This window comes from Theobroma cacao, chromosome 9 (genome assembly GCF_053813885.1).
Source record: "Theobroma cacao isolate CCN51 chromosome 9, ASM5381388v1, whole genome shotgun sequence".
Lineage (NCBI taxonomy): Eukaryota > Viridiplantae > Streptophyta > Magnoliopsida > Malvales > Malvaceae > Theobroma > Theobroma cacao.
Genome location: NC_142647.1, coordinates 31,771,911 through 31,799,448, shown reverse-complemented (window position 1 = coordinate 31,799,448; position 27,538 = coordinate 31,771,911). Strand labels below are relative to the sequence as shown.

Genomic DNA, 27,538 nt, shown 5'->3' with positions numbered 1-27,538 from the left:
TTGATTACTACAACCATACCATTGTAGATCTAGTGTTGTAGCTTGGTTCATCATAGCTTGTTTCTATAGTACAACAATGTGGTACCATAAGAGTCTAGCTTTGACTAGATCTTGTTGCTAAAGAGGGTGTTTAAGGGTTAGAAATCGACTAAAATATCTTAGTCTACACTTAGTGTTATGAATTACTTGCTTATGGTTTACCCTGTTCCCAAAGCCAATTTTGTTACTTGGTAAAGCCACCTACCATTTAACACCAAGGTGTTAATGGATCCTTTAACAAAACACAAAAAGAACTTTGGTTATAATGTTAGAAATATGGGGACTAAAAGCTAGTTTTTAAACTATAGGAACTAACATGGTATGTGTTTAAAACTTTAGAAATCATCAATGTAATTTGCTTAAATAATTAAGCACAAAAGGTGGGAGAATATAAAGGAGTACTAAAACTAACATGATTGTCCAATAGTTTTAAAAAGAAATAGTTATCCTTACGTTATTAAATATCTAATATATATTGTTAACCTTCAATTAATTGATTATTTTGCAATGACAAATATTTTAAAAGTGTTTTTGAAACTAAATTGCTTAAGGTTTCTGTGTATGTTTCAAGTCAAAAGTTTACATTAAAAATAGTTTATTTTGAGGCAAAATGCAAATCCAATTGATATTCGAAGAAATATTATTTTCCTTGGACTTAATATAAGTTATATAACTTTGGCATTATTGCTTTTAAGAAAGAAAATTTTCTATGCAATTTACTTGACTAGTGCTTTTGTTCTTAAAAGGAAAAATATTTGTGAGGTCTAATACTGTTAGCTTTATATTGATTCTTATTTCGAAATGACAATAACAACAATCAAAATTGTTTTAATAAATCATATTTTGAATTTTACAAAATCACTTGAGCAAATCTTTATAAGCATTAAGAAATATTCAAAATCTTAAAATATTTAATGAAATTTATTTATTTTTGTATTTATCAAGTATATAAGGTTATATTAAAATACAAAAAATGTTTACACAATAAAAAAAGGTTCAAATTAAGAAAAATTTTCAATATTAAAGCTATAAGGATTGATCCTAAGGGTTAAGGGATCAATCCCTTTTGGACAAAAGCAAAAGAACCCTTAGCTGCTTACCAAGGATCGATCTCACCCTTTGAGTGATCGATCTATTGGTATATGCCCTTGAACCAATTAGATTGGTCAAAAAATATATATTATCATTTAATGTATATTTAATCGTATAACTATATGTGATAGAGGTTTTTCTTCATGTTAGTGCAATAATAAGGAGTTATTAAATACTACTTGGATGAAACCCATGGAACATAAAAGCCTAGCAAGAGAATTGTAAAGTTGTTACAATTAAGAGATCACTATGCATCAAAGCCATGTTCTTAAAATTGTTCTTGGTCATTATATTGTCAAGACATGGCATTGACAATGCTCAAAGATTGGTACATGTTAAGCCTCCTTACTTAGGAAGTAAACTGTAAAGCCCGACCTTATAAAATACTATTCATGACTTACATGTGATGATAGCATGATTGCATGCTAGGAGAGTCCCAAGAAATTTACAAAAGTCGGTATTGTACCTAGAGGTACAACAAAGTTTATTTAATCCTCGAACTAGATCAAATATGAATTTTAAGGTGAGATTAAGAGTTTCACAGTTCATGGATGACTTAAAATGGTAATTTGGAGTTTGAGGATCAATTTGGAGTCAAATCGAAATTTTCACTAACTAGGGGCAAAATGGTCATTTGCCACTTGGGGACAAAATGAGAATTTTAGAAAAGAATTTTTTGGCCCCATTTGACTTATTGGAGTATAATTTGACTTATTGAAGTATGATTTGAGGTTTAGAAGTGAAAAATTTTAATTTCGGTATAATTTGGAGTATATGGGTAAAATGGTAATTTTGCCACCTCAGGGGCAAAATTGTAATTTTCCACCACCAGAATATTTTTTCCAGCACATGGTCTTCCTTTGTCTTCATCTTTGACCCTTGACTAAACATGTGGTGGAGATAAAATGTTTAAATTTTTAAAATTTTAAAAACGGGCCAATGACATGATGCCATGTGTCATCCCTTTATTAATTTATTATTTTCCTTTTTAAAAGGAACAAAATCAGCCCATCTTCCACCCCACGGCCGGCCAAATCAGCAAGAAGAGAGAGAAAACAAAAACAAAACCCTAGAGAGAGAAAATCAAAGAAAAAGTGTGAATTTTCAAGGAAATTAAGTGAAAAAGGTGAGATTTTTTCTATTAAGCTTGAGTTTTCTTATTCCCAAGCATTTCTCTTTATTTTCCATGATTAAATTACATGTTTTCATGATGAATTCAATTCTGGAAAAATGGGTTAGGAGAGAGAAAGTTGTTGGATTTATTTGATTTTAATTTATGTTAGTGTTTTTAGTTAGTTTAGCATATTTAGAAACAAAACAACAAGAAAAGAATTTATTTTCTCCCCCAACCATTAATGGCTGAATTTACCATGTAGTGAGTGAGGATGAGCTTGATTTTATTCTAGGAGAATTGGTTAAGGAATAATGAATTATGAGCCTAGAAAAATAATGAAAATTTTCAGAGCAAAAATACGAATTTTTACCCATCAGGGTATTTTCATAATTTGCTGTTGGGACTGATAATTTGCACCACACAGAGGGACATTAAGTTAATTTGGGTGCAATTGAGGTATAGAAACTGAAAAGAATTAAATTGGAGTTTAAACGGACCCGTTAGGAATTTAATCGGGTGATAAGACGAATTAGGCCAATACCGGGTTTAGATAGTTACCAGTGCATTTTTGCATTCCATATCATGCATTGGTAGTCTAATTTAGTTTAATTTTGATTTAGTACCAACTTGGTGAAACTCTCGATTTTGTACTGTGTCAAGGTGGTGAGTCCTCCGATAAAGGCAAGGAAATTGCATCCGAGGACCAGTAGACAGAGTGCTTCGAAAGTCTGCATTCTAGACATTGTGAGTAAACTTACTGTCATTTGAATTATCTAGGGTGGGTTTTAGATGCTTTCATGAATTCTATGGAAAAAGGAATTTAAAAAGATAAATTTTCATGTTTTATGAATAAATGAGTTTCAATGAAATTAAATTATAAATTGTTTTGAAATTAATAGTGATTTTGAAAAATAGAGTACACGGAGACTGTTAATTGTGGCAATTTGATTGTTTAAATTAACTGGCTTATGATAAATCGAGCATGATTGGCTAGTTGGCAATTGTATTGAAATGCGAATTGTTTGGTTACCTTGAAAAACTACGAATTACAAAATTGCCATATCATGTTATTGAGTTTTATTATATGGTGGATTATATAATAATTAAGCACTGCAGTAGGGGGTTTCTGTGGACCAGCCTTTTAGAGGGGCACGGTAAACCCCATTATATTCTTACCTCTAACGGAGAGGCGCGTAGGGTATCTCCTGGGGTAAAGTTTAGGGTTCACTTCACGCTAAACCACCACGTGAGGGGGAACTCAGCCAACGCCAAGGAACGGCTATGTTTTCAAAACAAAAACATGATTTATGTGAAATGTGAATTTTAATAGGCTTGGCGGTCTCGGTAAGATGCCTCGCCCAAGGTGTCCCCGAGAATGGATTTATGGCACAAGCCTAGATTGTTATGAGATTCATAAGCCTTTTTACGTATTTTGAACGAGATGTGTTCTAATTGTATAACCCAGTTTATGATGATTTACTTTATTGTCTCCATGTACTCAACTCTAGATGTTTATGATGATGTCTGTTTACTCATTGGGATTTTATAATCTCACCACCCTCATTTCCACCAATTTCAGGTTCAGTATAGACTGTAGATAGCTGATCTCATCGAGGACTACAGTGGGATCTGCATTTTCCAAACCGTAGGTTCACAGTCCTCTTTACTTTTGTTTATTCGGGGGCACTCTTGTTATTGTAAATTAAATTAAATATTTTGGCTTACTGTATTTAAGTATGTATAAATTTATTTAGCTTTTACGCTATAAAAATTATTCACGTATAACTATATAAATATTGTTTTATAAGAAAATAGAATATTTTACTTAATATTTCTTTTATTTTCTTATTATATTCAAATAACCATAATTTCGTTTTAAATGAAGATTTTAGACTTTTAAACTCATTTTGAATATGAATTGTGTGTTTTGTACTTGTATATTACGTTTTAGGCAGTTTCAAAATTTTTGAGAAAAATGACCAAATTACCCCTGTGAGACGAAAAATTAATATTTTATTTGTTTAAAGTTGGAAACAGCTTAAAATCTTTTAGAACACGATATTTGACAATGGTTGCTCACAAGGGAACAGAGAAACTGATAGTAAAGCCTTGCGGGGTTTCGAGTTGACATTCCGGGCAATAAGTGTCTACTGGGACACCGTGGTAGTTGTCACGTGCTCGAGGGGAGTACCGGGTCCTGACAATTCGATTGGTATCAGAGCTTTTGGTTTTAAAGATCAAAGTTTTTAGTTTTAAAGTTGTTTTAAAAATTTACAATATCAGTGTGGCCCCGGATTAAGTTAAGTTAGGTTAGGTTGAATAGAATGCATGCATCTGCATATAGAGCCTAAGGTTACCTAAACTTGCTCGTATTTTTATAGATTACAATGCCTCCTCGACGCGGACGACCACTTCTCACTAGATCGGTTGGGAGGGGAAGAGGTCGTTCCCAACGTCATCAGCCAAATACAGTAGAGGAGGAATCAGCTGCATCTACCCTTCGGGCAGCACCTGCTGCTGAGCAGGTCGATAGTCCTCCACATCCTCCATCTCCTCAGCCACCTACGGGTATTCCCGCCATGCCTACTGAGGCAGCACAAGCATTGGCAGCTTTCTTTGCAGCAATGGCTGGTCAAGCTCAGACTGGTCAAGTTCCACCTGTAGTGCCTCCAACTACTCCTTTAGTTCCACCACCAGTACAGGATGTATCCATTTCCAAGAAGCTGAAGGAGGCTAGGCAATTAGGTTGTGTATCTTTCACGGGTGAGTTGGATGCCACGGTGGTAAAGGACTGGATTAATCAAGTTTCAGAGACTCTCTCTGATATGGGATTAGATGACGACATGAAGCTGATGGTGGCTACGAGATTATTAGAGAAGAGGGCTCGTACTTGGTGGAATTCGGTGAAGTCCTGTTCCGCTACTCCTCAGACATTGTCTGATTTTCTCAGGGAATTCGATGGTCAGTATTTCACTTATTTCCATCAGAAAGAAAAGAAGAGAGAATTTTTGAGTTTGAAATAGGGAAATCTAACTGTAGAGGAGTACGAGACTCGTTTTAACGAGTTGATGTTATATGTGCCGGATCTGGTGAAATCTGAGCAGGATCAGGCCAGCTATTTCGAGGAAGGGCTCCGTAATGAGATTAGAGAGCGAATGACAGTGACTGGTAGGGAGCCACATAAGGAGGTGGTACAGATGGCTTTACGGGCTGAGAAGCTCGCGACTGAGAATAGGAGGATTCGGACTGAGTTTGCAAAAAGGAGGAATCTTGGTATGTCTTCTAGTCAGCCAGTAAAAAGAGGCAAGGACTCAACGACTTCAGGGAGCACTACTTCTGTTTCCGTGACATCTCTTCGACCTCCATTTCCACCATCACAGCAGAGACTTTCGAGGTTTAGCAGATCTGCTATGACTGGTTCTGGGAAGAGTTTCGGAGGTTCTGATAGATGCAGAAATTGTGGGAATTATCATAGTGGGCTATGTAGAGGGCCAACAAGATGTTTCCAATGTGGACAGACGAGTCACATTAGGAGTAATTGCCCACAGTTAGGACGAGCCATTGTAGCTGCATCATCTCCACCAGCTCGCACTGATATACAGATGAGAGATTCTTCTGGGTTACCACCGAGACAGGGAGTAGCCATACGGTCCGGTGTGGAGAGTAATACCCCGTCACATCCACCTTCGAGACCACAGACTCATACCGCGACAAGAATTTTTGCTGTGACAGAAGATGAGGCACGGGTCCGACCTGGAGCAGTGACAGGTACTATGTCTTTATTTGATAAAGATGCTTATGTTTTGATAGATTCTGGCTCAGATAGATCTTATGTGAGTACGACATTTGCATCAATTGCTGATAGAAACCTGTCACCATTAGAGGGAGAAATTGTAGTGCATACCCCTCTAGGAGAACAGTTGATTAGAAATACTTGTTATAGAGACTGTGGGGTAAGGGTAGGTGAGGAAGAATTTAGGGGTGGCTTAATTCCTCTAGAGATCTTGGATTTTGATTTAATATTGGGTATGGACTGGTTAACTGCACATCGAGGGAACGTGGATTGTTTCCGAAAAGAAGTTGTTCTTCGGAATTCGGAGGGAGCAAAGATTGTGTGTTTGTAGGGGAACGTCGACTATTACCATCTTGTGTAATCTCAGCCATCAAAGCTTCGAAATTAGTGCAAAAAGGGTATCCGACTTATTTGGCATACGTGATCTATACTTCAAAGGGGGAACCTAAGTTAGAGGATGTCCCAATAGTAAGTGAGTTTCCTAATGTATTTCCTGATGATTTACCGGGACTACCTCCTGATCGAGAGCTTGAGTTCCCTATTGATTTACTTCCGGGTACTGCACCTATTTCTATTCCTCCATATAGAATGGCTCCAGCAGAGTTAAAGGAACTGAAAGTCCAATTGCAAGATTTGGTGGATAAAGGTTTCATTCGCCCTAGCATTTCTCCTTGGGGAGCACTAGTCCTATTTGTAAAGAAGAAGAATGGCACTCTTCGATTGTGTATCGATTACCGTCAGCTGAACCGAGTGACCATCAAGAATAAATACCCTTTACCCTGGATAGATGATCTTTTTGATCAATTACGAGGTGCTATGGTATTCACTAAGATTGATTTGAGATCTGGGTACTATCAGTTGAGGATTAAGGAGCAGGATGTACCTAAGACTGCCTTCAGGACGCGTTATGGGCATTATGAGTTTCTGGTGATGCCGTTTGGTTTGACTAATGCCCCGGCAGTTTTTATGGATCTTATGAACAGGGTGTCCCATCCATACTTGGATAAGTTTGTGATAGTATTCATCGATGACATCCTGGTTTATTCGAAGAATGATGATGAACATGCTGCCCATTTACGCATTGTGTTGCAAACTTTGCGCGAGAGACAACTTTATGCCAAGTTCTCTAAATGTGAATTCTGGTTGAAGGAAGTGGTTTTCTTGGGACATGTGGTGTCCGGAGCTGGAATTTATGTCGATCCTAAAAAGATAGAGGCGATCTTGCAATGGGAGCAACCAAGAACGGTTACAGAGATTCGTAGTTTCCTTGGCTTAGTCGGTTATTATCGGAGATTTGTTCAGGGATTTTCTTTGATAGCAGCTCCTCTGACTCGTCTGACTCGTAAAAGAGTTAAGTTTGAGTGGGATGATGTTTGTGAGAATCGATTTCAGGAGCTAAAGAACTGATTAACCTCTGCTCCCGTTTTAACACTTTCTGTTAGTGGAAAAGAATTTGTGGTATATAGCGATGCATCTAAGTTGGGAATAGGGTGTGTGTTGATGCAGGACGAGAAGGTAATAGCTTATGCTTCTCGACAGTTGAAGAAGCACGAGACGAATTACCCTACTCATGACTTGGAGTTAGCAGCAGTAGTATTCGCATTGAAGATTTGGAGACATTATTTATATGGTGAGCGTTGTCAGATTTTTTCTGATCATAAAAGTTTGAAGTATTTGCTCACCCAGAAAGAGCTTAACTTGAGACAGAGACGATGGTTGGAGTTGATTAAGGATTATGACTTAGTGATTGATTATCATCCGGGAAAAGCAATTGTTGTAGCGGATGCTTTAAGTCGTAAATCCTCATCGTCGTTAGCAACACTTCGGAGTTCTCTAGGGATCCAGTTGAATAATGGTGAGGATGGAACCCTACTTGCTAGTTTCGTCGTGAGACCTTCATTGTTGAATCAGATCAGAGAATTGCAGAAATATGATGATTGGTTGAAACAGGAAGTTCAAAAGCTGCAAGATGGAGAAGCTAGTGAGTTTAGACTCAACGATGATGGTACTTTGATGCTTAGAGACCGAATTTGTGTCCCTAAGGATGATCAGTTGAGACGAGCTATTTTGGAGGAAGCTCTCATTCTTTCGCCTACGCTTTACATCCCGGAAGCACCAAGATGTATCGGACTATTAAAGAAAGTTATTGGTGGCCGGGTATGAAACGAGACATAGCAGAGTTTGTAGCGAAATGTCTCACATGCCAACAGATCAAGGCGGAGCATAAAAAACCGTCAGGTACTCTTCAGCCTTTACCGATTCCTGAATGGAAGTGGGAACATGTGACTATGGACTTTGTATTGGGTTTACCGCGGACACAAAGTGGGAAGGATGCTATTTGGGTGATTGTGGATAGATTGACTAAGTCCGCCCATTTCTTGGCTATCCATAGCACGTATTCTATTGAGAGGCTGGCAAGACTTTATATAGATGAGATTGTGAGATTACACGGAGTCCCAATTTCTATTGTGTCAGATCGAGACCCTCGATTTACTTCTCGATTTTGGCCAAAATTTCAGGAAGCTCTTGGAACTAAATTGAGATTTAGTACTGCCTTTCATCCACAGACAGATGGTCAATCTGAGAGAACTATTCAGACATTAGAGGATATGTTACGGGCTTGTGTCTTTGACTTTATCGGGAGTTGGGACAGACACTTGCCATTGGTGGAGTTTGCTTATAATAACAGTTTTCAATCTAGTATTGGGATGGCACCATACGAGGCTTTGTATGGAAGGAAATACCGAACTCCGCTCTATTGGGATGAAGTAGGTGAGAGGAAATTGGTGAATGTGGAATTGATTGATTTGACAAACGATAAGGTCAAAGTTATCCGAGAACGATTAAAGACAGCTTAAGATAGGCAGAAGAATTATTCGGATAAACGAAGGAAAGATTTGGAGTTTGAAGTCGACGATAAAGTTTTTCTTAAGGTTTCTCCTTGGAAAGGTGTGATTCGATTCGCGAAGAGGGGAAAGCTCAATCCAAGATACATTGGACCCTTTCGTATCATTGAAAGGATTGGGCCAGTGGCTTACAGACTTGAATTACCCCCAGAGTTAGATCGGATTCATAATGTCTTCCACGTCTCGATGTTGAAAAAGTATGTTCCCGATCCCTCTCACATTTTAGAGACACCTCGCATTGAGTTGCATGAGGATTTGAAGTTCGAGGTGAAGCTTGTACGTATTCTAGATCGAAAGGATCGAGTGCTAAGGAACAAGAGCATTCCAATGGTGAAAGTATTGTGGAAGAATGCTTGAATGGAGGAGATGACGTGGGAAGTCGAGAGCCAGATGAGAAACCAATATCCACATCTTTTATTCGAATCAGGTAAGTGAAATTTTGAGGTCAAAATTTTATTTTAAGGGGGGTAGTGCTGTAAAGCCCGACCTTATAAAATACTATTCATGACTTACATGTGATGATAGCATGATTGCATGCTAGGAGAGTCCTAAAAAATTTACAAAAGTCGGTATTGTACCTAGAGGTACAACAAAGTTTATTTAATCCTCGAACTAGATCAAATAGGAATTTTAAGGTGAGATTAAGAGTTTCACAGTTCATGGATGACTTAAAATGGTAATTTGGAGTTTGAGGATCAATTTGGAGTCAAATCAGAATTTTCACTAACTAGGGGTAAAATGGTCATTTGCCACTTGGGGACAAAATGAGAATTTTAGAAAAGAATTTTTTGGCCCCATTTGACTTATTGGAGTATAATTTGACTTATTGAAGTATGATTTGAGGTTTAGAAGTGAAAAATTTTAATTTCGGTATAATTTGGAGTATATGGGTAAAATGGTAATTTTGCCACCTCAGGGGCAAAATTGTAATTTTCCACCACCAGGATATTTTTTCCAGCACATGGTCTTCCATTGTCTTCATCTTTGACCCTTGACTAAACATGTGGTGGAGATAAAATGTTTAAATTTTTAAAATTTTAAAAACGGGCCAATGACATGATGCCATGTGTCATGCCTTTATTAATTTATTATTTTCCTTTTTAAAAGGCACAAAATCAGCCCATCTTCCACCCCATGGCCGGCCAAACCAGCAAGAAGAGAGAGAAAACAAAAACAAAACCCTAGAGAGAGAAAATCAAAGAAAAAGTGTGAATTTTCAAGGAAATTAAGTGAAAAAGGTGAGATTTTTTCTATTAAGCTTGAGTTTTCTTATTCCCAAGCATTTCTCTTTATTTTCCATGATTAAATTACATGTTTTCATGATGAATTCAATTACGGAAAAATGGGTTAGGAGAGAGAAAGTTGTTGGATTTATTTGATTTTAATTTATGTTAGTGTTTTTAGTTAGTTTAGCATATTTAGAAACAAAACAACAAGAAAAGAATTTATTTTCTCCCCCAACCATTAATGGCTGAATTTACCATGTAGTGAGTGAGGATGAGTTTGATTTTATTCTAGGAGAATTGGTTAAGGAATAATGAATTATGAGCCTGGAAAAATAATGAAAATTTTCAGAGCAAAAATACGAATTTTTACCCATCAGGGGTATTTTCGTAATTTACTGTTGGGACTGATAATTTGCACCACACAGAGGGACATTAAGTTAATTTGGGTGCAATTGAGGTATAAAAACTGAAAAGAATTAAATTGGAGTTTAAACGGACCCGTTAGGAATTTAATCTGGTGATAAGACGAATTAGGCCAATACCGGGTTTAGATAGTTACCAGTGCATTTTTGCATTCCATATCATGCATTGGTAGTCTAATTTAGTTTAATTTTGATTTAGTACCAACTTGGTGAAACTCTCGATTTTGTACTGTGTCAAGGTGGTGAGTCCTCCGATAAAGGCAAGGAAATTGCATCAGAGGACCAGTAGACAGAGTGCTTCGAAAGTCTGCATTCTAGACATTGTGAGTAAACTTACTGTCAGTTTAATTATCTAGGGCGGTTTTTAGATGCTTTCATGAATTCTATGGAAAAAGGAATTTAAAAAGATAAATTTTCATGTTTTATGAATAAATGAGTTTCAATGAAATTAAATTATAAATTGTTTTGAAATTAATAGTGATTTTAAAAAATAAAGTACATGGAGACTGTTAATTGTGGCAATTTGATTGTTTAAATTAACTGGCTTATGATAAATCGAGCATGATTGGCTAGTTGGCAATTGTATTGAAATGCGAATTGTTTGGTTACCTTGAAAAACTACGAATTACAAAATTGCCATATCATGTTTTTGAGTTTTATTATATGGTGGATTATATAGTAATTAAGCACTGCAGTAGGGGGTTTCTGTGGACCAGCCTTTTAGAGGGGCACGGTAAACCCCATTATATTCTTACCTCGAACGGAGAGGCGCGTAGGGTATCTCCTGGGGTAAAGTTTAGGGTTCACTTCACGCTAAACCACCACGTGAGGGGGAACTCAACCAACGCCAAGGAACGGCTATGTTTTCAAAACAAAAACATGATTTATGTGAAATGTGAATTTTAATAGGCTTGGCGGTCTCGGTAGGATGCCTCGCCCAAGGTGTCCCCGAGAATGGATTTATGGCACAAGCCTAGATTGTTATGAGATTCATAAGCCTTTTTACGTATTTTGAACGAGATGTGTTCTAATTGTATAACCCAGTTTATGATGATTTACTTTATTGTCTCCATGTACTCAACTCTAGATGTTTATGATAATGTCTGTTTACTCATTGGGATTTTATAATCTCACCACCCTCATTTCCACCCATTTCAGGTTCAGTATAGACTGTAGATAGCTGATCTCATCGAGGACTACAGTGGGATCTGCATTTTCCAAACCGTAGGTTCACAGTCCTCTTTACTTTTGTTTTTTCGGGGGCACTCTTGTTATTGTAAATTAAATTAAATATTTTGGCTTACTGTATTTAAGTATGTATAAATTTATTTAGCTTTTACGCTATAAAAATTATTTACGTATAACTCTATAAATATTGTTTTATAAGAAAATAGAATGTTTTACTTAATATTTCTTTTATTTTCTTATTATATTCAAATAACCATAATTTCGTTTTAAATGAAGATTTTAGACTTTTAAACTCATTTTGAATATGAATTGTGTGTTTTGTACTTGTATATTACGTTTTAGTCAGTTTCAAAATTTTTGAGAAAAATGACCAAATTACCCCTGTGAGACGAAAAATTAATATTTTATTTGTTTAAAGTTGGAAACAGCTTAAAATCTTTTAGAACACGATATTTGACAATGGTTGCTCACAAGGGAACAGAGAAACTGATAGTAAAGCCTTGCGGGGTTTCGAGTTGACATTCCGGGCAATAAGTGTCTACCGGGACACCGCGACGGTTGTCACGGGCTCGAGGGGAGTACCGGGTCGTGACATAAACAATCGATATCATAGATTGAAGTATATGGGATACTTGAGGATAACATGTGGGTGCTTGTTTAAGAACAAGTTCACTGAACATGACCTGCTATGAGAACTCCATTTGGTATTTTACTCAAGTGTCTATGGAATATGTTCTCATGTGATAGTTATGAAACTAGTTCTCAGACTTGAGACATTAAGTCATCTTGTTTGGGGAATGACATACTTTGATTTCACCTTTACGGGTTAGGAAGCTACCAGATACCTAAACAGGATGTTTTTGGGTTTGCCATGAAGCATCCGAAGGTGAATGAGTGGTCAAGAAAGGATTCATCACCCCAAGTCATATGAGGGGATGTATCTCACTGGTTCTCAATTCTTGATTAACTTGTATAAAGTCTTTGGCCAAAGTATGATGAATTTGAGGAAAGTTAGTTTCCTAAATTTATAAGGTTAGTCATGAATTATAAGAACTAATATGGAATGTCATAAGTAGACATCAAGCTATGCATAATGACATATCCGGGATATTTGATGAAAGGACCGTAAGGCTTATCTTTGAAAGGTTTTGTCAAATTCTTTAATTGACTCTTTAACATTTGGGTGGTCACGATGTATTGTTAGATGCTGTTATTAATTTATAAATATAAATTAATTATCAAATTGATATTTGATTAGGATTTATATTTATTGCCAACATGTTAGAAGTCTAATGGGTCACACACATTAAGTGACATGATTGGGATTAAATAAGGATAATTAATTAAGTTGGACTTGATTAGAATAGGCCAAAATAAAGTGAAAAATTAATTAAGTTCACAGAGACTTAATTAAATTAAAATACAATTGTTGTATTTAGGGTTACAATTTAGTTTGGCTATATATATATATGTTATGTTAGCAAACTAAAATTCTAAGCCTTCAACTACTTCTCAACTGTTTCATAAAATAAGAAAAGAAAGATAGTTTTCTTTGTATCTTTTTGTTTTAGAAAAAACACTTGCTAGCACAAGTAAAAAAAAATCCTACCTTTGAAAAGGTCTTATTCGGTCACTCTGTGGAATACTGTTGGAGGCCAAATACTTGGGTAACTGAAGATTTAACAAATCCCAAAGGTGAAGAAGCAAAGATTTTGATTTAATTGGCTGTTGATTATGATATCTAAAGTAAGGTATGTAACTCTTAAACTTATAAATGTTCATAACTAATTTGAAAATTACATGAAAAACACAAATATTGATCCTGAAAGATTCAATTGTTTCTCTAATTAAATACTAGTTTATTATTCCGCTGTATTATAATTTTAATTTATTAATTATTTTTATATTTGAGTATGAGATCGAATCCCAGCGCAATCCTCGTTTCACAAAACTCAAAATTTGAGACAAGAAATGGAGGCAAGATCAATCCTTACATATTGGGATGGATCCCAAAGTAGTTGTTGACAGTGCAAAGGTGAAATTAGTAGCAAACTAATGGCTTTTTCATGCATTAAATGCTTCCTAGATGCTCCAGTAGGCTTTCTAAGTATAAATAAACCATCTTTAGCTCATTTATGATGCAGAACAAGTGAAAAACAATGAAATCCCTTTTAACTTTCATTATTACTCTTTGTAATCATCTTTGATATTCTCTCTTTGCAAATTTGTATTCGCTAAACAATATCTACGTATTAGAGTTCTTTTTGTTTATACATTTAAAAAACTTAACTCCTTGAGAGATAGGGAGGTTATATCTTAGCCTTTAAAAGGTAAAAGGACTTGTTTAGAAGTTTTATCTAAACCTTAAAAGATAAAAATGTTATATTTTAGCATTCAAAAGGTATTTATATTGAGTGAAATTCAAGTGGTTGAATCTTTATAAATTGAGTTTGCAATTCTCTCTGCACTTCACTTTTTATCTTTATTGTGTCTTCTTTCAAATAAATATCAATTGAATTGTTAATTAACTTAATTTTTGGTATATCTCTCTTGAAAATTTATTTTGTAAAAAGTAATTTTGGAAATTCAATTCATCCCCACTCTTAGATTTTTAATTTAATTTGAGCTAACAATTAATATTACAGTTTGGACTTTATTGTTGTAAGTTTAACCACCTTAAGAGTGTCCCATTAGCTCAAGAAATCATGTTCCAAAAAGGCATCAAAGTTTCTAGAAGTAAAGAAAAGTTGGAAAAGAAACACCTCAAGGAAAAACCTTCTACAAGCATAGAGAAAGTGTAAAATCAAGTACAAGGATAGAATGTAAAATGAAGTAAAGATGACCATGAAGTATGTCTCATGGCCATGGATTTAGTTGCAACAACTCTTAAAAATGGATAATCAATTATAAGGCGTCTTCTCTTTGTTGGAGAAAACTATTCTTATTAGAAGAATATAATAAAGCCATTTGTTCAAGCAAAGATTATGAAGCTTAAATGGTAATTGTAAATGGTCCTTAGATATAAGAATAGGTAAACAAGTAATCAAGGAAAAAAGTGAGTGGAATTTAAATGACACTAAGTTGGGTCAACTTACTCGCTAGGCAATGAACACCCTTTTTTCTGCACTTAGTGCTAGTAAGTACAACAGAGTATTCATGTATGAGAGTGCCAAGGAAGTCAGAGATAAATTGGAGGTTACACATGAAGGAATAAATCAAGCGAAGGAATTCAAAATTGGAATGCTTACTCTTGATTATGCGCTTTTCCAAATGAAAGATGATGAAACAATTAACGAAATGTCAGATAAATTCACCAACATCCTCAATGGCTTGAAGGCAGTTGGCAAGACATACTCAAATGTAGAATTGGTGAAAAAAATGCTACATGGCTTGCCAAAATCATGAGAACCAAGGGTGATGACCATTGAGGAAGCTAAGAATCTAAATACTCTCACACTGAATGAGCTAATTGACTTTTTTCTAACTCATGAGATTAAGCAAAACCATGGAAGTGAGAGAGAGAGAGTCTTCAAAAGGAAAAGCCTTGCATTAAAGTCAACCATATAAAAAGAAGAAAAGATGGTTGAAGGAGTGATGAAGATGCAGAAATGGCTATGTTTGCCAAAAGGTTTAACAAATTCAAGAGGATGAAGAGGTACTAAAGGAAAAGACCACAAAAGAAAGAGATAACAAGAGGAGAACCAAGAAAAGATTATGTAATTTGTTATGAATGCAAGAAGCATGGACACACCAAGTTTGAATGTTCAATATGAAAAATGAACGACACGAAGAAACTTAAGAAGAAGGCTATGGTGGTTACATGGAGTGATAGTGACACATTCGGCAATGGTCATGATGATGAAGAAATGGCCAAACCTATGTCTCATGACTCTTGAAAAGCCTAAGGTAAACTCTAACTCAATAACTCAAATTCTTATTTCTTTGATGAATTGCAAAATACTTTTGAGAAATTTGTTTTAGAATTTAAGAATATGTCCTTGAAATAAGCAAAATGATTTTCAAGATAAAAGTTGAATTTGAATCTCTAACTAAGGTTAAATGTGAGTTAGAATGCACAATTAGGAACATGGAAAGTGAGGTTGTTGACTTAAAGAAAAAGAATAAAAATCTGCATATTTCTTTTACTAAATTTTATCTTAATCAACAAAAACTAAATGACGTGTGGGACATCCAAAGAGTGTTTTTGTTAACAAAAATGATATAGGCTATAACGGAAATGAAAAAGAAGCTCATTTTAATAACTTTTTTTTGTCAAAGCTAATGACTCAAGTGAAAATTATAGCAAATGTATGTATTGTCATCAATTGGATCATTCAACATAATTTTGTCCTTGAGAATGGTTACTTGTATAAGTAAAACTCACCAAAAGTGCGTGGGTTTCGATTACAAAAATTGGTGTGGATTTCAAAATGAACAAAATCATCAATACTAACCCTCAAAGACCCAAATCATAAATATCTCTTGTAAGTACGCTAGAGAACACAGGAATAAAGTTTTTTTTTTTGCTTGGCGATTGGAATGCTCTAGACACATTTTCTAGGATGGGTAATGTCTAAGAAATAAGCAATATTTCTTTATTCTAATGAGAAGCGTGGTTGCCTGTTCTTATTTGTCTATTAGGTGCATAATTTGTTGTTAACTCTCCTTTGAGCTTTGTTGATATATCTTCATCATACAAAATTGATTTGATGGTACATGTTATAAACTGCATAATTTTGAAAGAAGTATAAGCTTAAAATTGAGTATGCACTTATTTTTGCTCTTGAATGCTGGATAACTTTGATATAAATGTATCTCTATGCTTCGTGAAATTGATTTTCTACTTAATTTATTGAATTTATTTTACTTTAGTATAGAGAAAGTATAAGCTTAAACATAGCTTTGTACATGAATAAATTTAAAAAGGGTATCTTCTACTTCATTGGTGCTTACACTCTTGTCTTTCTCTGTGAGTTTATTTTCAGCTGTATTGGTATATCCATATTTGTTAAGGGATCAGTTACACAGTTTCCAAGTTGTAATCTTGAGAAATATTAATTCACTCTGTATACTGAGTTTTGGAACTTGAAATACCTTGCCTTAAATGTTGAATAAAATATAATATAAATTATACAATATGAATTATATGGTTTTTTTTTGTTATAAAGTTATACAATATGAATTATATGTTTTTATAGACAAAAATTATTTTAATATTAAGCATTTAAATTATCATTTTATTTTGTAATTACACCATTATATTTAAAAAGAATTTACTAAGATTGACTTAATACATTTTTCAAGAATGTGAATAGTAATATCAAGTAAGATTCATGAAAATATGAATATATATATCTAAGGTCAATTAATTTCAATACACCTGTCACAATGTGGAAATACTTCAATTATATAATTTATAAATAATCATATTCAATAGATATCATTTTTTTCTTAATTTTATTTTTTAATTTCATTAATATTTAGACGTACTTAGTCAAGAAAAAAGCATAAATATTACTAAAAATTACAACAAAAAAAAATGCTTAGACTAGTTGTAGATACTAAATTATAAACAAGAAAAAATTAAAAATATATATAAAAAAAATGAAAATGATGAAAAAAGAAAGGAGAGAGGTACGCACCCTACCAGGCACCTCTCTCACCTGCCAGACGCGAAAAATTCGCGTTTGGCAGGGTAGTGGAACTTGTCCCCTGACGCCCCGGGGCAAAGCAGTGGAGCGTGCCCCCTCCAGAACCCGGGAATCGGGTATAAAGGGGAGGGGGCACTGTAGCATCCGAGAGGGGGAGGAACCTGCAACAAAAAAATCCTGGCAGCCAAGAAATCACAACAAGAAAATCCCTAAGTTCTCTAGCAGCAAAAACAAAAATCCACAATGAGTATTGAAAAAAAATCAATCAAAAAATAAGAGAAATAGGAATTGATTCTTTAGAGTGTGGATTTTTGATTTTTAGGAGAAGATCTAGATTTTTAGGAGAGAGCAAGGGTCGGTTATTACAGGTAATTAGAGAGAAGATCGGGTTCCCTGGCCTACGTCGCCGACGTGAATACCAGCTGCAGATCGGCGCCAAGGATCTGCTGCCGGCACAAGAGGAAGAAGAGCTGAGCAGAGGAATAGAGAAGGAGAGAGGCGGAGCCACGGTACCAACCGACAGAAAAGGAAGAGAGCATCGGGTTCCCTGGCTTGCGTCGCCGACGTGAATACCAGCTGAAGATCGGCGTCAAGGATCTGCTGCCGGCACAAGAGGAAGAAGAGCTGAGCAGAGGAATAGAGAAGGAGAGAGGCGGAGCCGCGGTACCAACCGACAGAAAAGGAAGAGAGCATTGGGTTCCCTGGCCTGCTTCACCGACGTGAATACCAGCTGCAGATCGACGTCAAGGATCTGCTGCCGGCACAAGAGGAAGAAGAGCTGAGCAGAGGAATAGAGAAGGAGAGAGGTGGAGCCGCGGTATCAACCAACAGAAAAGGAAGAGAGCCCGGTTTGGGTATTTGACGAGAAGAAAGAAAAGTAAGCAAAAAAAGAGAGAGAGCTTTTCTCCTCAGGGCCGAACGACGTCGTTTGGTGTCCCGTGGAAGGCTGTCAAAGCTAAACAATGTGTCTAGCAACAGCCGTGGTCAGCCTAGTTGTGTTGGGGCTCATTCAGCTTAATCAGGTAAGGAAAATTTAATTTCTTTGCATAATGGATTTGTGATTATTTAATTGTTTGGGTATTATGGTTTGATTCGTTTGAGTTCAACTCACAGTATTTAATCTAAGCTTCATAACTTGATGCTAAAAGGTTGATTCGGAAATATTTTTTTACAAAGTCCTAAAAAGAAAATTTTCTAGAGAATGTCTTTAAAGATTAAGATTAGATTACTTTATCATAATGTTCTAAAAGTTTTAGATATGATTTGCAGGTTTAAGGAGATAATATAATTAGAGGATTATAAATATGTATAAATAAGAATATAAATAGGGGCATGAGAAATATTTATGTACATTAAAATATATATATATATATGTAGTGAATAAAAATAATATTGTATCAAGTATGAAAATAATTATAATAAGGTAGGTAAGAGAATCAACCTTAGAGAATTAACTCCTAAGAAAAATATCATGACATTAAGGACAAGTGAACAATACCGATGATGGGATAATCGATCGGGATGCGAGAAGTCGCAATCCCGAGCTTATGTTCACTAGGCTCGGAATCCGAATCAAGGCTCCACCAGTACGATGGGAGGGCCTCGATTTCAAGATTCCGAAGTTCTTAATAAATAAAGAGTTTGATGATACAAAAAAAAATTACTCTATAAAAATAATAAATAAATAATAAATGATAAAAAAAGGATAAAATAATAACAATTCAAACATATAATAAATAATTAATTTGAAAATACAATATACATGACATTAAATAAATAAAAATAATAGTAAAAAATAACTAATTCAAAATTAAACATTGAGTATTAAGTGGCATAAAGAAATGTGAAAAATATAATAATAATAAAAATATAAAAATACATAAAAATAGTACAATAAAAATACATATAATTTCTATTCACTAAAATAACATAGAATTATAAACAATTTGTCTAACTATAAGTGAAAAACAAAGAACTTAAGAACAAAAAAATGTAAAGTATAAAAAAATAATAATAATAAATAAGAATAGAAAATATAATAATAAAATATATAATAAAATAAAAATAATTAATAATAACAAAAAAAAATAGATAATTGCTTAGCATATATGTATCGCATCATATATATCATTGCATATAAACATTTCTGTTTTCGAGTTTAAGCCCCGATGATGGGATCTTTCGGGGATCCTGCGACGGCGGGTATTTCTTGAAAAGTTCCTTAGGTGAAAAGATGTCCTCGGGTCCCACCAGTATGATGGGAGGGCTCGAGAACCATCTTTAATAAAAGGCTTTTGCCCGAATTGGGTTCATTATGCACAAAAATATTATTTTAAAAAGAAAACGTACGATGACCCCGATGACGGGAATTATTCGTCGAATTTGCGAAGGCGAGTTTCTCGGATAATTCCCTAGGTGAGAGAATATCCCGAGTCCCACCAGTATGATGGGCGGATTCGGAAAATATCCTTGATAAAAGGTTATTTGTCCGGTATTTTTATCTCACGCCATGCATTTCATCTCGCCACCCATTTGCATTCCATTTTAGGTTAAATAGGAGATAAAATAAAAAATAATAATTAAGGAAATCTAGTGAAATTAAAAATTAAAGCCCAATAGGATAATCTAAAAATGATACCGTTCATGGAACGGGCGTCCGAGGGGTGCTAATCCTTCCCCGGGCGTAACTGTACTCCCGAACCTAGATCCAGAAAATTGTAGACCGGTTTAAGGTTTTTTTCGGTGGGCTTAAAATTAATTTAAGTTTTCATCGATTAGAATCGAGTCAATAGGTGGCCAATCGCACCTAGTAAAAAAAAGATTGGTGGCGACTCCTAGTTTAATTTTTTTTTAGTGAGTTTTCACCTTCACGTCTAGCGGTCGGGTTCCCAGACCCGCACGTTACGACACTAGTAAAGAAATATTTAGGCTAGTTTAAATAAAATCCATTAAAAAAATGGATGCGAGTAAGTTACCTTAGCACATAGATTTCTGGCTTGATCCCAATCAATGAGGTGATAAGGAAGCGTATAGAGTTCTCTTCTAAGTGACAAAACAAGCGAATTAATTGGCCCTACAAATTTCTTCCCATATAAATATGACATTGCCAGATACACCATGCGACAGTGACACCACATCCTTCCTGCATATATTTTTTTTTATCAAGATACAAATTTGAATGACTCAAAGCCAAATTAACTTGAATTTAAGTCATCGTAAATGCTAATCTAAACTGATCTTGTCTACGGTAAGATCGACTTTAGTTTAAGGTCATAATAGAATTTGAAAAATAAAAAATGTTTAAACAGATTAACAAGTAAAATAAATATTTTTTTCTTTTTTTATCCATTTAACAAACAAACATAAATACTCTATCTTACTTTAATACTTGTTTTTATTGTTCTTTTACAAATAGGTTTTTTTTTTAAAAATTTTGAATAGTTTTTTACAAATAAGTATGTATTACAATTTAAAATTTAGTGTAATTAAGTCTAAATTAAGATATCTTGTTATTTAATGTATTATTTATATGTTTACATATCAAATTATATTATCGCAATCATATTATCATTATTAGCTCTACTTTATAGTTTAAACTGTTTTAAAAATGAAAAACGGACTTGAACAATATAATAAAAATGATAGAGGTGAATGTAAATAATAAATATTTTAACAAAAATAGGTAAGTAGTAGTAGTTTTGATTTTCTTAGTAAAATTTACCTACCACATGTAAATATATCATAATTGAAAGTTTAAATTAATAAATTAAATATTTATTATTATTATTTTTTATATTTTTATTTTGATCTAAGAAATTAATATTTGTGTGAGTTTTAGAAATTAAGTTTTTTTGAAATAGTATTGAGTTTATTTATTTATATACAAAATTAATTTATTGACAATTATATCATGCCTATTCATCAAACAAAATTGATATGAAATTAAAATTTGTGTGTAATTATGACGCATCTTACCTAATTTATGGCACTCACTGTATATTTTTATAATTTATATTATTTATCTACGTTGAATTTTACATTAATTGTTGTTCATTTATGAGAAGTATTAAGTTTATTATTTTTGTTAGCATACTCAACATTTAGGTTAAAATTTATGAAAGTTAATTTGAACTTTACGTTGACATTTTACATTTTTATGTTAAATATTTATAAGTTATGCTTATTCTTACCACCTCATTTATGTTTATAATTATCATAATTTATTTTAAAATTAGATAATTAGTGTTTTTATTCTTGTTTTCACACATTTATTAAAATTATTTTCCTAATGTTTATAATCATGATAATTTATTTTAAATTGATTTTGAAACATTTTCCCATTTTACGTCAGTTATTATGTATTTTTATCTTTATTCTCATACATTCACTTAAAAAATTTTATTTGTGAAATTATATTTTTTTTAAGAACTTTTTATATCTAGTTTGAGGAAAATAAATTATTTTACAATTTTATAAAAAATCAAATATTAGGCTTTTCTATTATACCATAAATGATATAACTTTTTACTGATACTTTTATACATTTAGGTTAAGATTTTAAGAAGACAAATTTTAACTATATGATATACGTATTTAAGTTAAGCGGTAATCATGTTACACTTATTGTTACATTCTATTAAGCTTAAAATCATTATAAATATATTTTAACTTAATTAATTATGACACTTTTTACCCATTTTATGTCACATTTTATGTATTTTTATTCTTATTCTCACATTATTATGACAAAATTAAAAATATATATTATTTTTTGACATTAACATTTTTATTTGATTATGTGAGATTCTATTTTGTGTAAGAACTTCTAGTAGCTAGTTTGAGATATTGAAATTGCTTTAAAATTATTTACAAAAAGAAACATTAAATAATATTTTTTTTTCAATTTTACAATAAACGATATAACTTTTTACCTTTTTACGTTAAGATTCTAAAAACAATATTTTCTACTTTACGATATATCTTATTTATTTACATTTAACTTTAATAAAGTTATTCTTATAATTGTCAACTTTCAGTACATTTAAAACCATTATAATATATTTTAAGTTAATTACAATATTTCCTATGCATTTAGGTATCTTGATTCTCATACGTTTACTTTAAAATTTGTAAAAAATATTTTTGAAATATTATTATTTTATTTAATTGCATGAAATTATATATTTTGTGTAATAATTTTTTATATTTAGTAAGGAAATACAAATTGTTTTAATTTAAAAAAAAAAACTAAAGAAGAATAGAAGGGAGAATCCTTCCTCTACTGGGTTCTGCCCTTTTCAATTAAAAACAAATTTTAATTAAAAAAGGTTACGTCTTACCCTATATTTACAAGTTAAAATAATAAAAATAAAACCAATGACTAGTATTCAACCTAATACATATAATGGTTGGGATTTAATAACCTTACAATAAGGTCCACTTTGATGGCCTCACTGTAAAATCAAGCCACCAACTAAACTCGATACTTAAAATTCAAATTGACTAAAGTAAATATTATTTATTAATTTATATTTCAGTTTGATTAAAAAGAATAATACACATGATGATGTAAATCATTATAAAAAGTACACAGTTTTTTTTATTTAATTTAAATTTAAATTAATTTTAAAAATTCAAAATCTACATCAAAATAAGTTAAGACCAATCACGAAAGTGATCTAAAATATTTAAATTACTCAATTGTCATAGAGTTACTAAGTAAATTGAAAGATGAAATTATAAATAATGTTTAAACTATTTGAACAAAATACGAATAGCACAACCTGGATGGATGGGAAGAAAGTAAGGAAGAAGCCAGAGCTCAGGCAGTAAAGGGTTGTTGCCACTCCACTCATATACCCCCAGCACCTATACAAACAGCAAATTAAAGCATGTAATTGATGAGATAAAGACATAATTAATTAAACAAGTGCAATTGGTGAGAAGATACATACTGAAAGCCACATCTTGCCCCATGATGGAACGAAGGTAAGTCCACCATGATGAAGAATCCATGTTCTGGCGTCGGCAATGGCACCAGCTCCTCCATCCTTTGTTTCTCCCAGCAATCTCAGAGTGACGTACGAGAGTGCGGTGCCAAACATGGTGCTCTCCCCTTCTATGTGTAATCCCCAACCTCCATCTTTGTTCTGCATTACAATTTTATTTCGATTGAACACGGGTTGATTGTTCTTCTAATAGAAAGAGAGGTAATGCTGCAATAAGTAAACTCCAATCTTCTCGTCTGTCTTCTGTTTGTACTTCATCATATTTTACTTGTTGCAATACTTTCTCTCTCCTTATTAGAACAACTATCTATAATCAATAAACAATATAATCAATAGGATAGAGAGACCTGATGGTTGTATAGATAGCGTCGTATCTCCTGTCGATGGTGGGTGGGCAAAATTATCTCTAATGCTCCTGTTACATACAACCCAATTACCTGTAAAATAATTAAAATTATTTAAATTTTGCAAAATTTATATTATTATGAGGAGAGAAAAGTTATGAATATTGTTTTTATTATCAATATAAATATAATATCAATGTTAGAAATATATAGAAGCCATTAATTTAAGATCTACGTTTAGGAATTGAAGTGACAAACCAAAATCTAAAGTGCAAGGAGTTAACTGTTGGGAGAAAAACGTTAAAAAATAAAAAAATAAAACGATAACATATATATTTTTAATAATAATAATAAAAAATATTTATTTTAAAAGATTTTTGAAATTTTAACTTTGCTCATTAGAAAAATGTGACTACGTGATTCACTAACAGTATATAATTAAGTATTATACAATGATTGACTATTATAAATGTTATATATTCTCAATGCATTAAATATAAATTTTTTTAATTCGTTTTCATTAAATATAAAATACTCGTTAAACCCTGTTTGCCAACGAACTAGACCGAGAATCTTACTTGGAAATATCCCTTCATAATGATAAATTCATTGTAAAAAGAGTTTTCCCCCATAAAATTAGCAATAATTACAATTTTTTTATTCCATGAAAAAACTTGGCATTACCTAACGATAATCTTGCAAAGAAAATAGCTAAATTAAAAATAATGGGAAATGCAATGTCTCATCAATTGGATGCTTTAATGTTTCTTTTTTTTTTTAATTTTGCCTGGTTGATTTTTTGTTATTTGTCTTTTATTTTTATTTATTTTTACTTTGTGCTTTCTATTCATTTTTAACAGAGAAAAGAAGGAGAAAAATAATAAAAAATAATCGGATACTTTTATTGAGTTGTTATTTTCCTACTAAGCTTTTATTTTAAGATGTAAAAAGTAAAAGTGTACTTGATAGAAGGATAATATTAGCAAATAATTGAAAATAAAAATAAAAATTTGTGAATGCAATATGTTTTTGATACATTTTGTAAATACAAATAATTAATTTATGAATGAATATTTCGTTTTTATAGGACATCTTAATTATTAGAATTTAAAATTTCCTTACTAAACATACTGGAATATTGAAATTGAAAGAAAAAAAAATTTGTGGGAAGAGAGAGGTTATTTTCCTTTATTTAACCATGAGCCACCATATGTACCAAAAAAAAATATTAATCTATACATATACATGAAAATTGTTCCTAAAAGGGATTTTTTTCACTATTTACTGTTTTCTTTGGTGATAAAATTTTGAAGATCAAACAAAAGGCAAATATAAAAGTAATTTTATTTATTTATAAAAAGGAAATGATGGAATTGAAAATAAATTTTGAATCTCAAATCTCAGTCATTTTAATAAAACTAGCAACCATTAAACTAATTTATGTAGAACAATTATATTAATTTAAATATACGTCATATTCCAATTATTTGTTTATTTTTAAATTAAATTGGGACCATTTGTATGAAAAGGATAGGGTATAATGCAAAATCAATTTATGCTGTCCATGAATAATGAATTAATAGTTAAAGCAGCCCCGTACTGTTTTACAAGCAAAAGCTTGGCTTCTTTGTGTTTGTAAGCGTATGATGACCGCAATCACTCTTTCTCGAAAGAGACTAAGATTTAATTAAATTAATAAATTTATGTTACATTACGTACGACGGCCATTATAATTCAATGTAGGAAACAACGAACGTCAAAGAGTGGGTGGTACTTGGACCACCGGCTGCTATCTCTCTATTTTATATATACAATAATTTAAAGAGAAATAAAAAACCCTCGATTTATTTCAAAAAATTTAAATATGTTTTAGCACTTGTCAATGATAGAAGATAGCACGGTATAATATTTAACAAAGTCTGTAAACTATTTAGAAATTTAAATACGTTTTTATTCTTTTATTATATTTAATCAAATTCATATATTTTTATTTTAAATTAAATAAATTTTTATAATTAACGGTTGACTTATTATTATTTATGAAAATATCATTTGTCATTTTATACTACGTGATACTAACATGACATGTTGACATATTATAGTAAATGAAGATATGACATGATGACATAGTTATGTAATATTTTTCACTCTTTACCTCAGTATCACATGAGTATGAAATGACAAATGACATTTTAACTAATAACAGGTAATCAACTGTTTAGTGATAAGAGTTTATTTAGTTCAAAATGAAAATATAAGGATTTGATTTGAATGTAATAAAAAAATAAAAAAATTATCTAAATTTTTTTAAATAGTTAAAGTATTTTTTAAGATATTATGTCATAGAGCAATTATAATCATGTTATCTGTAATTTTATAACATACATACATATATTGTTCATTATAAAAATGAAAGGTGGTTGTAAAATCTTACAAGGTGTCCTTAGAAAGTTGATTAATGGGTCGCATATTTTCCCTTTTGGTTTCTTTGCACAGCATTAAGCATTTATTAGGTGATGGGTAAGAACAAGATGAAGAACAAGTTACCAAGCCAGGTAGCAGGAACAAGGGGCCACCATAGTCACCAGGCCAGAACCCATCCTCGCATTGCAACGTTGAATAGAGTCTCAGAGCCCTTCTTAATGTAGTCCTCACCATTTCCTCACTTACTTCTTGGCTGGTTTTCACGTTGACCTTGTCTGGAAGCTTCCTTTCTCCTGCTGGATTATTCTCCCTTGCAAACTATTATATATGCCAAAAAGAATATATATATATATGTTTGATCAAGTATCAACGAATAAGAAAACGAATGCACACTTTGTTAGCACAATATTAGCAAATTCATTACGATACAAAGAGTTGTTTATTCAGTTCGTACCTGAAATCTCATTAGCATATCGGAGCTTTGCTTGGTTTGAAACCGATTCTTGGTGAACTCATTCCGAGCCTTTTCGACTCGAGCTCGCTCTTCTGGCGTACCAAGATTCGGATCGAACTCCCAATACTGTCTTCCGATATGATTGTTCACGCTTTTAAGCCAGGGTTCATTCCCTTGAGAAAGCTTAAGCTTCCACATTTCTTTTCTTTTCTTTTCTTCAGCTTCAAACAAATTGAAGAAACTAGGAAAGAAAAAGGAAAGGAAGACTGACCAACAAGAGTTCAATATTTGGCTGCAAAAGGTTGATTCCCTGAGAAAGACTTTGCTTTCTCAATATTTGTCATGCTAACATGTACGAAATTAACAAGGTTCATAAAAACGTTCAATTATATATACACATTCCACCTTTGAAATTACAATATTACCCTTGTTTTAGCTTATTAAATAGGGGTACTCTAGGGTCCAACATCCAGGGTTCAGGGTCTAGACTATGACCTGCCAACCTTCCAAGTTAGATGAGGCATGGCTTCATGTTGGAACGCATAATGTTTACTTATGGTGCCACATATTTTTAAATTTTCTCTATTGTACCATATATGCCACCATCTGTAACTAAACAAATAATTGAAAAGGTCCCAAATAACAAATCATCTATTGACACATGTTGAATTGATAATGCCCTCAAACAAATGATTTCACGTGTTATATTCAAAAAATTGCTCGAGCCTTGGTCAGTTAGACGTCACTTGCTAATTCAAGATTTTGTTTTTTGAAAAGCAATGTTTGAATGCATTGTATTGATACAAATCCTTAGCTTTCTCACAATTAAGTTGAAGATTTTCCATTTTCAACGTAATTATCATCCACCTTCAGTTTA

At 32.8% G+C, this 27,538-nt stretch overlaps 1 protein-coding gene across 1 annotated transcript in view; it reads right to left on the bottom strand.

Annotated features, from left to right (window-relative positions):
* The window catches only part of LOC18589157 (cycloartenol synthase 2-like), a 50,579-nt gene extending 23,574 nt beyond the window's left edge, over positions 1 to 27,005 (bottom strand). The window contains exons 1-6 of the mRNA XM_018128218.2: positions 26,662 to 27,005; positions 26,331 to 26,525; positions 23,787 to 23,876; positions 23,386 to 23,580; positions 23,215 to 23,299; positions 20,407 to 20,573 (exon numbers count right to left, since the gene is read on the bottom strand). Coding sequence (XP_017983707.2) covers positions 20,407 to 20,573; positions 23,215 to 23,299; positions 23,386 to 23,580; positions 23,787 to 23,876; positions 26,331 to 26,525; positions 26,662 to 26,859 — 930 coding nt within the window. The 5' untranslated portion in view covers positions 26,860 to 27,005. The remainder of the gene's footprint in view (positions 1 to 20,406; positions 20,574 to 23,214; positions 23,300 to 23,385; positions 23,581 to 23,786; positions 23,877 to 26,330; positions 26,526 to 26,661) is intronic.
* Between the last annotated feature and the right edge of the window lie 533 nt (positions 27,006 to 27,538).